Source organism: Vidua chalybeata, chromosome 13, assembly GCF_026979565.1.
Source record: "Vidua chalybeata isolate OUT-0048 chromosome 13, bVidCha1 merged haplotype, whole genome shotgun sequence".
Lineage (NCBI taxonomy): Eukaryota > Metazoa > Chordata > Aves > Passeriformes > Viduidae > Vidua > Vidua chalybeata.
In genome coordinates this window covers 1,935,904-1,950,000 of record NC_071542.1, presented here as the reverse complement: position 1 = coordinate 1,950,000, position 14,097 = coordinate 1,935,904, and the positions used below count along the sequence as shown (strand labels likewise).

General features: G+C 54.3%; 2 protein-coding genes across 3 annotated transcripts in view; one reads left to right on the top strand and one right to left on the bottom strand.

The window, feature by feature from the left end:
* Positions 1-14,097, top strand: part of ARID3B (AT-rich interaction domain 3B) — a 44,048-nt gene that overhangs the window by 889 nt on the left and 29,062 nt on the right. For both annotated transcript variants that reach the window (XM_053955094.1, XM_053955095.1), the window contains exon 2: positions 5,239-5,872. In XM_053955094.1, coding sequence (XP_053811069.1) covers positions 5,285-5,872 — 588 coding nt within the window. In that variant the 5' untranslated portion in view covers positions 5,239-5,284. The remainder of the gene's footprint in view (positions 1-5,238; positions 5,873-14,097) is intronic.
* Positions 1,900-3,441, bottom strand: LOC128794754 (uncharacterized). Its single transcript, XM_053954952.1, has 2 exons — positions 3,432-3,441; positions 1,900-3,263 (listed from the first exon to the last, which is right to left on the bottom strand). Exons 1-2 carry the CDS (start codon positions 3,439-3,441, stop codon positions 1,900-1,902), a joined length of 1,374 nt encoding a protein of 457 aa, XP_053810927.1.

The window sequence follows — 14,097 nt, the reverse complement described above, 5'->3', positions numbered from 1 at the left end:
GAAAGCGAGAAGGGGACACAAAAATTACCCTGAAAGTGACGGGGGTGACACAAAAATTACCCTGAAAGTGAGGGGGTGACACGAAAAGTGACCCTGAAAGTGAGGGAAGGACACAAAAAGTGAGGGAGGGGACACAAAAAATTAGCCTGAAAGTGAGGGGGGGATACAAAAATTACCCTGAAAGTGAGGGGGTGACACGAAAATTACCCTGAAAGTGAGGGGGTGACAGAAAAATGGCAGAGGGGAGACCCTGAAAGTGAGAAAGGGACACGAAAAGTGAGGTGGGGACACAAAAATGACACAAAAAGTGAAGGGGGGACACAGAAAATGACCCTGAAAGTGAGGGGGGACATGAAAATGACAGAGGGGAGACCCTGAAAGTGATGGAGGGACACAAAAAGTGAGGTAGGGGCACAAAAAATTACCCTGAAACTGAGGAGGGGACACGAAAATGACAGAGGGGAGACCCTGGAAGTGAGAAGGGGACACAAAAATGACCCTGAAAGTGAGGGGGGGACACAAAAAATGAAAGAGGGGAGACCCTGAAAGTGAGGGAGGGACACAAAAAGTGACCCTGAAAGTGAGGGAGGGGCACAAAAATTGAGGGGGGACACAAAAATGACCCTGAAATTGAGGGAGGGATACAAAAGGTGACAGAGGGGGAGACCCTGAAAGTGAGGGAGGGACACAAAAAAAGGGGGAGAGATGCCAAAAGTGACGAGGGAAACCCTGAAAGTGAGGGAGGGACACCAAAACTGGGGGAGAGACAACAAAACTGACAGGAGGGAGACCCTAAAAGTGAGGGAGGGGCACAAAAAACAGGGGAGAGACACCAAAAGAGACCCTAAAAGCGAGGCAGGGACACAAAAAGTGAGAGAGAGAGACACCAAAAGTGACCCTAAAAACAAGGCAGGACTGCAAAAAATGAAGGAGGGCCACCAAAAGTGACCCTAAGAGTGAGGCAGGGCCACAAAAAGTGACCCTAAAAGTGAGGCAGGACCACAAAAAGTGAGGCAGGGCCACCAAAAGTGACCCTAAAAGCGAGGCAGGGACACAAACAGTGAGGCAGGGCCTCCAAAAGTGATGCTAAAAGTGGGGCAGGATCACAAAATTAACAGGGGGAGACCCTGAAAGCGAGGCAGGACCAAAAAAAGAGAGGGAGGGACACCAAAAGTGACCCTAAAATTGAGGCAGAGCCACAAAAAGTGAGGCAGGACCACCGAAAGTGCCCCTAAAAACAAGGCAGGGGCACAAAAAGCAAGAGAGGGACACCAAAAGTGACCCTAAAATTGAGGCAGGGCCACCAAATGTGAGGCAGGGCCACCAAAAGTGCCCCTAAAAGCGAGGCAGGGCCACAAAATTGACGGGGGGAGACCCTGAAAGTGAGGCAGGACCACAGAAATTGAGGCAGGGCCACCAAAAGTGATGCTAAAAGTGAGGCAGGGCCACGGAAAGCGAGAGAGGGCCACCAAAAGCGAGGCAGGGCCACCGAAAGTGTCCCTAAAAGCGAGAGAGGGCCACCAAAAGTGGCACTAAGAGCGAGGCAGGACCACCAAAAGTGTCCCTAAAAGCGAGAGAGGGCCACCAAAAGTGACACTAAAAGCGAGCCAGGGCCACAAACAGCGAGGCAGGGCCAACAAAAGTACCCCTAAAAGCGAGGCAGGGACACAAAATTGATGGGGGGAGACCCTGAAAGTGAGGCAGGACCACAAAACGTGACCCTAAAAGTGAGGGAGGGTCACCAGAAGTGCCACTAAGAGCGCGTCAGGACCACCAAAAGCGAGGCAGGGCCACAAAAAAGTGATGCAGGGCCACCAAAAGTGTCCCTAAGAGCGCGGCAGGGCCTCCGGGAGCGGGGCCGGGCTGGGGCGGCCCCTCAGGCGCGCCGCTGCCGTGCCTTTATCCCGCTCCGGTTCCCCTGCGGTGCTCAGAGCAGGATCGGGGCGAGCCCAGCGAATCCCCGGTGCCCGGCACGGCGCAGCCCCGGCGGCGCTGGGCTCGGGGGGCTCCGGGGCACTCGGGGGCCTCGGCGGCGCTGGGCTCTGGGGCGCTCGGGGGGCTCCGGGGGCGCTGAGCTCCGGGGTGCTGGGCTTGGGGGCTCCGGGGTGCTGGGCTTTGGGGGCTCGGGGGCGCTGGGGCGCTGGGCTCCGGGGGCTCAGGGGGTTCCGGGGCGCCGAGCTCGGGGCCGCTGGGCTCGGGGGTGCTGGGCTCGGGGGTGCTGGGCTCAGGGGGTTCAGGGGCACTGGGCACCGGAGGTGCTGGGCTCGGGGGGCTCTGGGGACGCTGGGCTCTGGGGGCGCTGGGCTCGGGGGCGCTGGGCTCTGGGGGCTCTGGGGGCGCTGGGCTTGGGGGGCTCCGGGGCGCTGGGCTCCGGGGCACTCGGGGGGCTCTGGGGGCGCTGGGCTCTGGGGGCTCCGGGGTGCTGAGCTCCGGGACGTTGGGCTCGGGGGGCTCTGGGACACTGGGCTTGGGGGGCGCTGGGCTCGGGGGGCTCCAGCGGCGCTGGGCTCGGGGGGCGCTGGGCTCAGGGGGTTCAGTGGCGCTGGGCTCTGGGGGCGCTGGGCTCGGGGGGTTCAGTGGCGCTGGGCTCTGGGGGTTCAGTGGCGCTGGGCTCTGGGGGCGCTGGGCTGGGGGGCTCCAGCGGCGCTGGGCTCTGGGGGCGCTGGGTTCGGGGGGCGCTGGGCTCGGGGGGTTCAGTGGCGCTGGGCTCCGGGGGCGCTGGGCTGGGGGGCTCCAGCGGCGCTGGGCTCGGGGGGCGCTGGGCTCAGGGGGTTCAGTGGCGCTGGGCTCGGGGGGCGCTGGGCTCGGGGGGCTCCGGGACGCTGGGCTCAGGGGGTTCAGTGGCGCTGGGCTCCGGGGGCGCTGGGCTCCGGGGGCTCCAGCGGCGCTGGGCTCTGGGGGCGCTGGGTTCGGGGGGCGCTGGGCTCGGGGGGCTCCAGCGGCGCTGGGCTCAGGGGGTTCAGTGGCGCTGGGCTCGGGGGGCTCCGGGACGCTGGGCTCAGGGGGTTCAGTGGCGCTGGGCTCGGGGGGCTCCGGGACGCTGGGCTCAGGGGGTTCAGGGGCGCTGGGCTCGGGGGGCGCTGGGCTCTGGGGGCTCCGGGACGCTGGGCTCAGGGGGTTCAGTGGCGCTGGGCTCCAGCGGCGCTGGGCTCCGGGGCGCTGGCCGTGCCCAAATGCCGGTTTGCCGGCGGTTCCTGCCCTGCCCTGTCCTGCCCGGGCATCGCCGGCGCTGCTGCCGCACCTGAGCCGCGTTCGCTCCGCTCCTTCAGCGGAAAAGTCACGCGGGGAAAGAAATGAAAAAAAGCAGCTTTGGGGAATTTCTTGATGGCGTTTAGGGGGTGGAGAGGGGCAGGGAAAGTGAGTTCGGCTGGGGATGCTGGAAGTCGAGTTTCACCCGGAATTTCATTATTTTGGAGCAGAATCCCGCCTGCTTCCTACCATGTTTCACCAAAATATTCCCTTTATTCCCCAAAGTGACGGCGGGAGGAGCTCGGGGCGCGTTTGGGGTTTTGTTACCCCGGGCTGGGGCTGTTTTGGAACCCCCAAAGCCCAAGTGGGATGAGCCCAATTCGGGCACTTTTTTTTTTAAATTTTGATTTTTCATTTAATTCTTTAAAATTTTTATTTATATTTGTTTTTAATTTTTCATTTTCTTATTTTTATTTTAAATTTATTTTTATGTTTATTTATTTTGATTTTTTATTTATTTTAAAATTTTAGTTATATTTATTTTTAATTTTTCATTTTCTTATTTTTATTTTAAATTTTTTTTTTATTTATTTTGGTTTTTTATTTCTTTATTTTAAATTTTTATTTATATTTATCTTTAATTTTTTATTCCCTTATTTTTATTTTTACTTTAAATTTATTTTTATTTTAAACTTATTTCTTTTAAATTTATATTTATATTTATTTTTAATATTTTATTTCCTTATTTTTACTTTAAATTTATTTTAATGTTTTATTTATTTATAATTCATTTTTATTTCTTTTTAGTTATTATTTCCTTTTTTTATTATTTATTTATTTATAATTTTTATGTTTTATTATTTATTTATTTATATATTTTTTTTATTTCTAAGAAGTGGCAGGAGTTTAGCCACAGAGTGAGGGCACAGAAGAATTTTGGGTTATTCCCTCATGACAAATCCCTGCCTGGCATGGGTATATATATATATTTTTTAAATTTATTTCTTTTTATATTTTATTTTTTATATTTATTTATTTTTATTACTTATTTCTTTTTTTATTTATCTCTATGAAGTGTCAGGGGTTTAGCATGGAGTTAGAGCACAGAAGAATTTAGGGATAGCCCCTCATGACAAATCCCTGCCTGGCACGGGTATATATATATTTTCTTAAAAACATTTTTTATTTTATTTTTATTTATTTATATATTTTTTTTTTCCTATGAGGTGTCAGGGGTTTAGCCATGGAGTGAGAGCACTCACAGAGCGGAGTGAGGAAGAATTTGGGGATAGCCCCTCATGACAAATCCCTGCCTGGCACGGGTATACATATATATATATATTTTTTTTTTTTAATTCATTTATTTTATTTTTATTTATTTATATATTTTTTTTCCTATTAGGTGTCAGGGGTTTAGCCATGGAGTGAGAGCACTCACAGAGTGGAGTGAGAAAGAATTTAGGGCTAGCCTCTCATGACAAATCCCTGTCTGGCATGGGTATATATATATATATATATATATATATATTTAAAATATTTATTTATTTTTATTACTTATTTCTTTCTGTATTTATTTCTATGAGGTGTCAGGGGTTTAGCCACGGAGTGAGAGCACTCACAGAGCGGAGTGAGGAAGAATTTGGGGATAGCCCCTCATGACAAATCCCTGCCTGGCATGGGTACATACGGCTATCTATATATACATATATATATGGGTTTTTTTGGTTGTTTTTTTTTTAATATAAACGCAGCCAGGCTCCTCCTGGCTGTGTCCTTTAAGGCAGCATTGCAGCAGCAGCAGGTCCCATCCCTGAGCTTGCAGCAGCGACCCTTTAGGCAGCGCGGGGGGCTCGTGCCTGCACGAACCGCGGAGCACAATGGCACGGCTCGGCCGCCGCCGCCCGGGGCTCTTAACGCCCAGCCGATTGTTTCACGCTCTCCTGCACAGGAAAGAGCCCTGGCTTTGCTCCGTCCATCCCCTCCCTTCCTGGGGAAGGGATGAAAGCAGCGCCGGGCGCTCTGCCTCAGCGCCGTTTGTCTCCCCGGCAGATCGTGCGCGGCTCCCGCCGGGGCCGCCAGCCATGCGCACGGCGGGATGAAGCTGCAGGCGGTGGTGGAGCAGCTGCAGAAGCAGCAGCAGCAGCAGCAGCAGCAGCAGCAGCAGCCGGCGGTGCCCATGGATTGCCGGGAGCGCCGCCGGGAGCCGCAGGTGCCCTTCCCGACGCCGCCGCCCTTCCCCGGCCAGCCCCGCGCCGGGCGCGCCCCGGGGATGGCACCCGCTGTCCCCCCGGGGATGGCACCCGCCGTCCCCACGGGCAGAGCCCCCGCCACGGCCGGCCGGCCCTTGGAGCAGAGCAGCGGGAACTCTGAGGACGAGGAGGACGAGGAGGACGAGGAGGAGGAGGAGGAGGATGAAGAGGAGGAGGAGGAAGAAGACGGCGCCGAGCTGGAGGACGGCGCCGGGGTGCCCGGCCAGGAGAGCCGCTCTGCCCTCCCGTATTTCCGCGCTCCCAAAGGTGCCCATGCCAGCCAGAGAGCGGGATCTGCCGCCAGCCCCGTGCCGGGCGCGGGGCACCCGCGGGGCGCCCAGCAGGGCAAGGAGGAGCAGGGCAAAGACTCTGCCAAGCATTGCGGAGCCTCGGCGGGGCGCCCCGGCTGGCGCCCGGACGAGCAGCTCAAACAGGTCAGTGCTGGCGTTCCCTGCTCCCAAAAACCCCATTGCCCTTTCCCTGGAGGCAGTGCTCCCCTGGTGCGTGAATTCCCCACAAGAAATTGGCTTTGTGGATTTCCCTGCTCTGGGAGAGCTTTTGTGGGGTGGGATTTGGGGAGGAACCTGGGGGTTTGGTCATTTTAGGGGCAGTGACTCACCGGAGTCACTTCTTGTCAGACCTCGGGGATCCTGGAATTGTGGATTTTGGGAGTGCAGGAAGATGTGACCTGATCCTGGGAGTCAGAGCACTTTATATTCCCTGTGTGAGAAGGGGGAAAGGAAAGGAAAGGAGAAAGGAAAGGAAAGGAGAAAGGAAAGGAGAAAGGAAAGGAAAGGAAAGGAAAGGAAAGGAAAGGAAAGGAAAGGAAAGGAAAGGAAAGGAAAGGAAAGGAAAGGAAAGGAAAGGAAAGGAAAGGAAAGGAAAGGAGAAAGGAAAGGAGAAAGGAAAGGAGAAAGGAAAGGAGAAAGGAAAGGAGAAAGGAAAGGAGAAAGGAAAGGAGAAAGGAAAGGAGAAAAGGAAAAAAAGGAAAGGGAAAGGGAAGAGAAAAGGAGAGAGAAAAGGAAAACAAAGTAGGGAGCCAGCTCGCTGCTGCCTCGTTGGAGGTGAATTCCACGTTTGACTGAAGAATTACTGCTCCTTGCATCCGAGTGCCAGGGGACGGTGGAATTATTGCCTTTGTTGTCAGCGGGGGTTTCAGTGGCCCTGGGCGCTGTCCCTGCAGAGCAGGTGGGTGTTCCCAGCCCCAGCTCCTCAGGGAGCAGCCCTGGGGCTGTAAAACCCCCAGGGGAAGCACTTGCTGCTGCTTTTTCTCTGAGCAGGAGAATTCCAGGAGGGGGAATTGCTCAAATGAGGTGGGTTTGTCACTCAGGGGCCATTGCCTCAGAATTTACTGGCTGGGAGTGGTGGCAGCTTCCCCTTGCAGGGCTCTGGCTGGGGAAAAGGAGGCAGGGCTCAGGTTTTATGGGGTCTCTTTCTTTAAAAAGCCAAATAAGCTCAGCCTAGTCCAGGGCTGGTTTTGTTCCTTGCCCAGCTGGTGCTTCTCCCTCCTGTTGGGATCTCACTGGTCATTCTGGCCAGGCCAGTGGCCATGAAACCAGCCAGGGCTTGTGTGCAAGAGGGAAAAAAAAAAAAAAAAAAGTGGAATAAAACACCTTTCCACGCTTGGCACGATGTGCTTTGGCCCATTCCTGCAATTGGGGAGCCCAAAGTACCCAAAACTTCAGCAGGAAAAACTCCAATAAAACCACTTCTGCTGCTGTGGGAGCTGCTGAAGCAGGGAAAATTCCAGTAAAACCACTTTTGCTGCTGGGAAGGGCAGGAGTGGGAGGAATCCATGGACTCCAGGTTCAGGAGTGAGTTCTAAAGGAACAGCAGGGGCAGCTCTGGAGAACAGTGGGGAAACGTGGCAGGAAAAGGACAGGTCCCCCTGTTGTCCCAAAGTTTTTGGAGGTGGAGTGGCTTGGAGCCGTGGTTGGGGTCCAAATGGAGCTGCTGATTCCCAGTTCAGAGCTGAGGAATAAACCTTATTTATTTAATAATTTATTATTATTTATTTCCTGAGGGGCAGGAAAGGGAGAGGATTGTGTGGGCAGCTCTGGGCTGGCCACTTCATCCCTTGGAATCTTTAATATCCAGGCATTTTTTTAAAGGGATGAGCTCTTTCCTTTGCTTTCTTTCTTTAATGGGAAGAAAATCCAGGATGAAACAGATTCTCCAGTTTGTTTCCAAAATTATTCCTGGATTAGTCTTTTCTTGTTTTAGCTGCTTTTACTTTTTTCTTTTTTCTTTCTTTTTAGCTTGGAAATCAGGAATGTAGAAATAAATCCCAGATTTCGAGTTTTGAAATCATTAATGTGAGATTAAATCCCAGATTTCCAGCTTGGAAATCAGGAATGTGAGAATAAATCCCAGATTTGCAGCCTGGAAATGAAGAATGTGAGACTAAATCCCAGATTTTGAGTTTTGAAATGAGGAATGCGAGAGAATAAATCCCAGATTTCCAGTTTGGACATGAGGAATGTGGGAATAAATCCCAGATTTCCAGTTTTGCAATGAGGAATGTGAGATTAAATCCCAGATTTCCAGTCTGGAAATGAGGAATGTGAGACAATAAATCCCAGATTTCCAGTCTGGAAGTGAGGAATGTGATAAGAAATCCCAGATTTCCAGCTTGGACTTGAGGAATGTGAGAATAAATCAGATTTCCAGTTTGGACACAAGGAATGTGGGAATAAATCCCAGATTTCCAGTTTTGAAATGAGGAATGTGAGATTAAATCCCAGATCTCCAGCCTGGAAATTAGGAATGTGAGAATAAATCCCAGATTTCCAGTCTGGAAATGAGGAATGTGAGACAATAAATCCCACATATCCAGTTTTGAAATGAGGAATGTAAGAGAATAAATCCCAGATTTCCTGCTTGGATTTGAGGAATGTGGGAATAAATCCCAGATTTCCTGCTTGGAAATCAGGAATGTGGGAATAAATCCCAGATTTCCAGGCCCCAGCCCTGCTCCTTGCCTTTTCCCCTGGACCAGGCTCACTGGGGGGGTTGTGCCCAGGATTTTGGGGATGTCTCAGGGCAGCCTCCCAGAAATCCCCCAGCACTGCTGGAAAAGCCTGGCCTGAGCCTTGCCAGAGGTCAGGCTGTTTATTGAGATAAACCAGCTTCAAATAATTCCTGAGCTTTTGCTGCAGGCCTGGGAAGGAGTGGCTGGGATTGCAGCACCTGAAATCCAGCCTGGATTGCTGAGGAGAGCAATTCCCTCAGTGCAGGAGGGGAAAAGGGGCGATTTCACTGCGGGGTTTTCACCCCACTCCTGTTCCAGGGTTGGATTTTCAGGTCCTTTCGCGTGTCACGGGGAATGGGGAAAATCAAATGTTCCCTTTTCTGCTGTGGTGGGAGGAGATTCCTCATTCCCAGCTGGGGTAAACACCTGGGGTTTGTTGTGCTGCTGCTGTGACAGGCTTGGGTTATGCCTTTGCTGCTGCTCCTGAAACCCTGGAGAGGAAAAAGGGGAAAGGGGAAAGGGGAGAGGGGAAAGGGGAGAGGGGAAAGGGGAGAGGGGAAAGGGGAAAGGGGAAAGGGGAAAGGGGAAGGAAAGGAAAGGAAAGGAAAGGAAAGGAAAGGAAAGGAAAGGAAAGGAAAGGAAAGGAAAGGAAAGGAAAGGAAAGGAAAGGAAAGGAAAGGAAAGGAAAGGAAAGGAAAGGAAAGGAAAGGAAAGGAAAGGAAAGGAAAGGAAGGAAAGGAAAGGAAAGGAAAGGAAAGAAAGGAAAGGAAAGGAAAGGAAAGGGGAAAGGGGAAAGGGGAAAGGGGAAAGGGGAAAGGGGAAAGGGAGAAAGGAAAGGGAGAAAGGAAAGGAGAGGAGAAAGGCAAAAGAAAAAAGAAAAGGAAAGGAAAGGGGAAAGGAAAAAGAAAAGGAAAAAGGGAGGGAAAGGAAGAAGGAAAGGGGAGAGGAAAGGAAAGGAAAGGAAAGGAAAGGAAAAAGGAAGGGAAAGGGAAGGAAAAGAAAAGGAAAGGGGAAAGAGGAAAGGAAAGGAGAGGAGAGGAAAGACGAAAGGAAATTCCAAGGATTGCCCAGCTCCTGCCCTGCAGAGCCCCATAGGTGAGTTGGGATGCCAGGCAGGACAAGGAGGGCTGGCTGTAGGGTTTCTCCAGGTGCCACACCTCTCTGGAGCAGTGCTGGCACCTCGTGTGCCCCGCTGGCATTCCCAGGAGATGGGGCTGCAGGCAGGAGGTGCCAGCAGCTGCAATGTGTTGTTTCCTTGCACTTGTGTTTTTCTCACTCCGGGGTAAACTCTGGGCTGGCACTGAGGATCCCTCTTCTCACCCCAAATCAATCTTGGGCTGATTCCTCTGAGCGTTTGGGAGCAGGAGGAATTCAGAGAGCCCAGCTGCCCCTCAGGGATGAGGCAGCAGGTTCCTGTTTGCTGGTGGGAACACGTGAAAGGAACTTAATGAAAAAAAGCAATTAATCGGTTCAACCTCAGCCCTTCCCTTCCCCATGCTCCCTGCCATTCCTGAAATCACTCAAATGCTTCCAGGGGCTGCCTTTGAAGCTGGGGGCTGCTGAATTGAGCTCTGTTATTAGCAGGGGTTGGTTCCCATTCCAGGGGAGCTGCTGTGGGCAGTAATTACCCCTTGGCTCTCCCTGCCTGAGAACTTGCAGCTCGGGGCAGCAGCCCTGATCTTATCAGCGTTTGTTCTACAACAGTTTTCTTTCTGAGAGCATCTGTTTCACTTCCTAAGGCTTCACTCTGCCCACAAAAGGAATTTCTGTGGATTCCCTGATAATCCTGAAATTGCTGCCCCCGTCCCTTCTCATTGACTGGACCCACGGGGCAGGGGAGGGCTCATCCCCAGGTGGGTATTTCAGCAGATTCCTGGCCTAAAAAACCCTTAAAATCCTCTGTCAAATCCTCTGCCAAAGCTCTGTGCAGAGTGAGGAGGCGCAGGATGAGCCTGGGTTTCACAGGAGGAGTGCTGCTACTGGACAAGAAATGAGCACACAGAAGCTTGGGAAGTTCAAAAGAGAAAAAGAGCCAGTTTTAGTCCAACATCTGGTATTTCTAGAATTCCAAAGGTGATAGTGGATTGGAGGATGGAATTACCACCTCTCCAACCACACTGGTCCAAAGATCAGTCAATCATTTCTCTCCACCCACAGAGAAATTGGTAAACTATTCTGTTTCTACATGAAATTGTGTGGGAACTCTGACTCTCAAAGATGGAAACATTATCAAAGGCTGAAGAAGTTTTACAAGAACTTTAAACCTTCCAAAAGAGCTATAAAAGCAAACTTTAACACTTTTAAAAATCAGGGCAGTGGAGGAGTTGTTATTCCTGTGCTCTGGGTGGTTTTTGTTCTGCAGAGAACGGGAAGTGTTTTGTCACCTTGGCAGCTCAGGGGTTAACAGTGCCAGCCTGTTGGCACAGAGAGAGCTGTGGTGGCACAGAGAGCTGTGGTGGCACAGAGGGGGCTGTGGTGGCACAGAGGGGGCTGTGGTGGCACATAGAGAGCTGTGGTGGCACAGGCAGGGCTGTGGTGGCACAGGCAGGGCTGTGGTGGCACAGAGAGAGCTGTGGTGGCACAGAGAGAGCTGTGGTGGCACAGGGCACAGAGAGAGCTGTGGTGGCACAGAGGGGGCTGTGGTGGCACAGAGAGAGCTGTGGTGGCACAGACAGGGCTGTGGTGGCACAGAGAGAGCTGTGGTGGCACAGAGAGAGCTGTGGTGGCACAGAGGGCTGTGGTGGCACAGAGGGGGCTGTGGTGGCACAGAGGGGGCTGTGGTGGCACAGAGAGAGCTGTGGTGGCACAGAGAGAGCTGTGGTGGCACAGAGAGAGCTGTGGTGGCACAGAGAGCTGTGGTGGCACAGGCAGGGCTGTGGTGGCACAGAGAGAGCTGTGGTGGCACAGAGGGGGCTGTGGTGGCACAGACAGGGCTGTGGTGGCACAGACAGGGCTGTGGTGGCACAGGCAGGGCTGTGGTGGCACAGAGAGAGCTGTGGTGGCACAGGCAGGGCTGTGGTGGCACAGAGAGAGCTGTGGTGGCACAGACAGGGCTGTGGTGGCACAGAGAGCTGTGGTGGCACAGAGAGAGCTGTGGTGGCACAGAGGGGGCTGTGGTGGCACAGAGGGGACTGTGGTGGCACAGAGAGCTGTGGTGGCACAGGCAGGGCTGTGGTGGCACAGAGAGCTGTGGTGGCACAGGCAGAGCTGTGGTGGCACAGAGAGAGCTGTGGTGGCACAGAGAGCTGTGGTGGCACAGGCAGAGCTGTGGTGGCACAGAGAGAGCTGTGGTGGCACAGAGAGAGCTGTGGTGGCACAGAGGGGGCTGTGGTGGCACAGAGAGAGCTGTGGTGGCACAGAGAGAGCTGTGGTGGCACAGAGAGCTGTGGTGGCACAGAGGGGGCTGTGGTGGCACAGAGGGGGCTGTGGTGGCACAGAGAGAGCTGTGGTGGCACAGAGAGAGCTGTGGTGGCACAGAGAGAGCTGTGGTGGCACAGAGGGGGCTGTGGTGGCACAGGCAGGGCTGTGGTGGCACAGAGAGAGCTGTGGTGGCACAGAGAGAGCTGTGGTGGCACAGAGAGAGCTGTGGTGGCACAGAGAGAGCTGTGGTGGCACAGAGAGCTGTGGTGGCACAGAGAGAGCTGTGGTGGCACAGAGAGAGCTGTGGTGGCACAGGCAGAGCTGTGGTGGCACAGAGAGAGCTGTGGTGGCACAGAGAGAGCTGTGGTGGCACAGAGGGGGCTGTGGTGGCACAGAGGGGGCTGTGGTGGCACAGAGAGCTGTGGTGGCACAGAGAGAGCTGTGGTGGCACAGAGGGGGCTGTGGTGGCACAGAGGGGGCTGTGGTGGCACAGAGGGGGCTGTGGTGGCACAGAGGGGGCTGTGGTGGCACAGGCAGGGCTGTGGTGGCACACAGAGAGCTGTGGTGGCACAGAGAGAGCTGTGGTGGCACAGAGAGAGCTGTGGTGGCACAGAGAGCTGTGGTGGCACAGAGAGAGCTGTGGTGGCACAGAGAGAGCTGTGGTGGCACAGAGAGCTGTGGTGGCACAGGCAGGGCTGTGGTGGCACAGAGAGAGCTGTGGTGGCACAGAGAGAGCTGTGGTGGCACAGAGGGGGCTGTGGTGGCACAGAGAGCTGTGGTGGCACAGAGAGAGCTGTGGTGGCACAGAGGGGGCTGTGGTGGCACAGAGGGGGCTGTGGTGGCACAGAGGGGGCTGTGGTGGCACAGAGAGCTGTGGTGGCACAGAGAGAGCTGTGGTGGCACAGAGGGGGCTGTGGTGGCACAGAGGGGGCTGTGGTGGCACAGAGGGGGCTGTGGTGGCACAGAGGGAGCTGTGGTGGCACAGAGGGGGCTGTGGTGGCACAGAGGGGGCTGTGGTGGCACAGAGGGGGCTGTGGTGGCACAGAGGGAGCTGTGGTGGCACAGAGGGGGCTGTGGTGGCACAGAGAGAGCTGTGGTGGCACAGAGAGAGCTGTGGTGGCACAGAGAGAGCTGTGGTGGCACAGAGAGCTGTGGTGGCACAGAGGGGGCTGTGGTGGCACAGAGGGGGCTGTGGTGGCACAGGCAGGGCTGTGGTGGCACAGAGAGAGCTGTGGTGGCACAGAGAGAGCTGTGGTGGCACAGAGAGAGCTGTGGTGGCACAGAGGGGGCTGTGGTGGCACAGAGGGCTCTGGTGGCCCGGGCAGGGCTGTGCTGGCCCAGGCAGGGCTGTGGTGGCCCAGGCCCCTGGGAAGCTCCCGTGACGCCCTCTGGGGATGCTTTGGCCTCTCCTGCCCTCCCTGCGGAGCTGGAGCTTTGCTGTGCCCACAGCAGTGCCAGGGAATTGGGGTGCCAGGGGAACTGGTTGCCAGGGAATTGGGGTGTCAGGGGAGGGGGGTGCCAGGAGAGCGGGGTGCCAGGGGAGCAGGGTGCCAGGGAATTGGGGTGCCAGGGGAACTGGGTGCCAGGGAATTGGGGTGTCAGGGGAGGGGGGTGCCAGGAGAGCAGGGTGCCAGGGAATTGGGGTGCCAGGGATGTTGGGTGCCAGGGGAGCGGGATGCCAGGGAATTGGGGTGCCAGGGGAGCTGGGTGCCAGGGATGTTGGGTGTCAGGGGAATTGGGGTGCCAGGGAATTGGGGTGCCAGGGGAGCAGGATTGAATTGTGCCCCTGGGATTGCCCTGGGCTGCGGGGAGGCACTGCTGGGACCTGGGGCTGGGTTGGCACTGCTGGGAGGAAAATTCCCTCAGCTGAGCCTGGAAAGGGCCTGCTCCAGGATGGGCTCAGCTTCCAGGGATGGGCTCAGCTTCCCATGGTTAAATTCAGCTTCCCAAGGATGAATTCCATGCATGAATTCAGCTATCCATGGATGAATTCATCTCTCCATGGATGAATTCAGCTTCCCAAGGATGGATTCAGCTTCCCAGGGATAAATTCAGCTTCCCAAGGATGAATTCCATGGTTAAATTCAGCTTCCCAAGGATGGATTCAGCTTCCCAAGGATGAATTCCATGGATAAATTCAGCTTCCCATGGTTAAACTCAGCTTTCCATGGATTCATTCAGCTTTCCAAGGATGATTTCAGCTTCCCAAGGATGAATTGAGTTTCCCCAGGATGGATTCAGCTTCCCATGGTTAAATTTAGCTTCCCATGGATGAGTTGAGCTTCCCCAGGATGAATTCCATGGTTAAATTCATCTTCCCCAGGATGA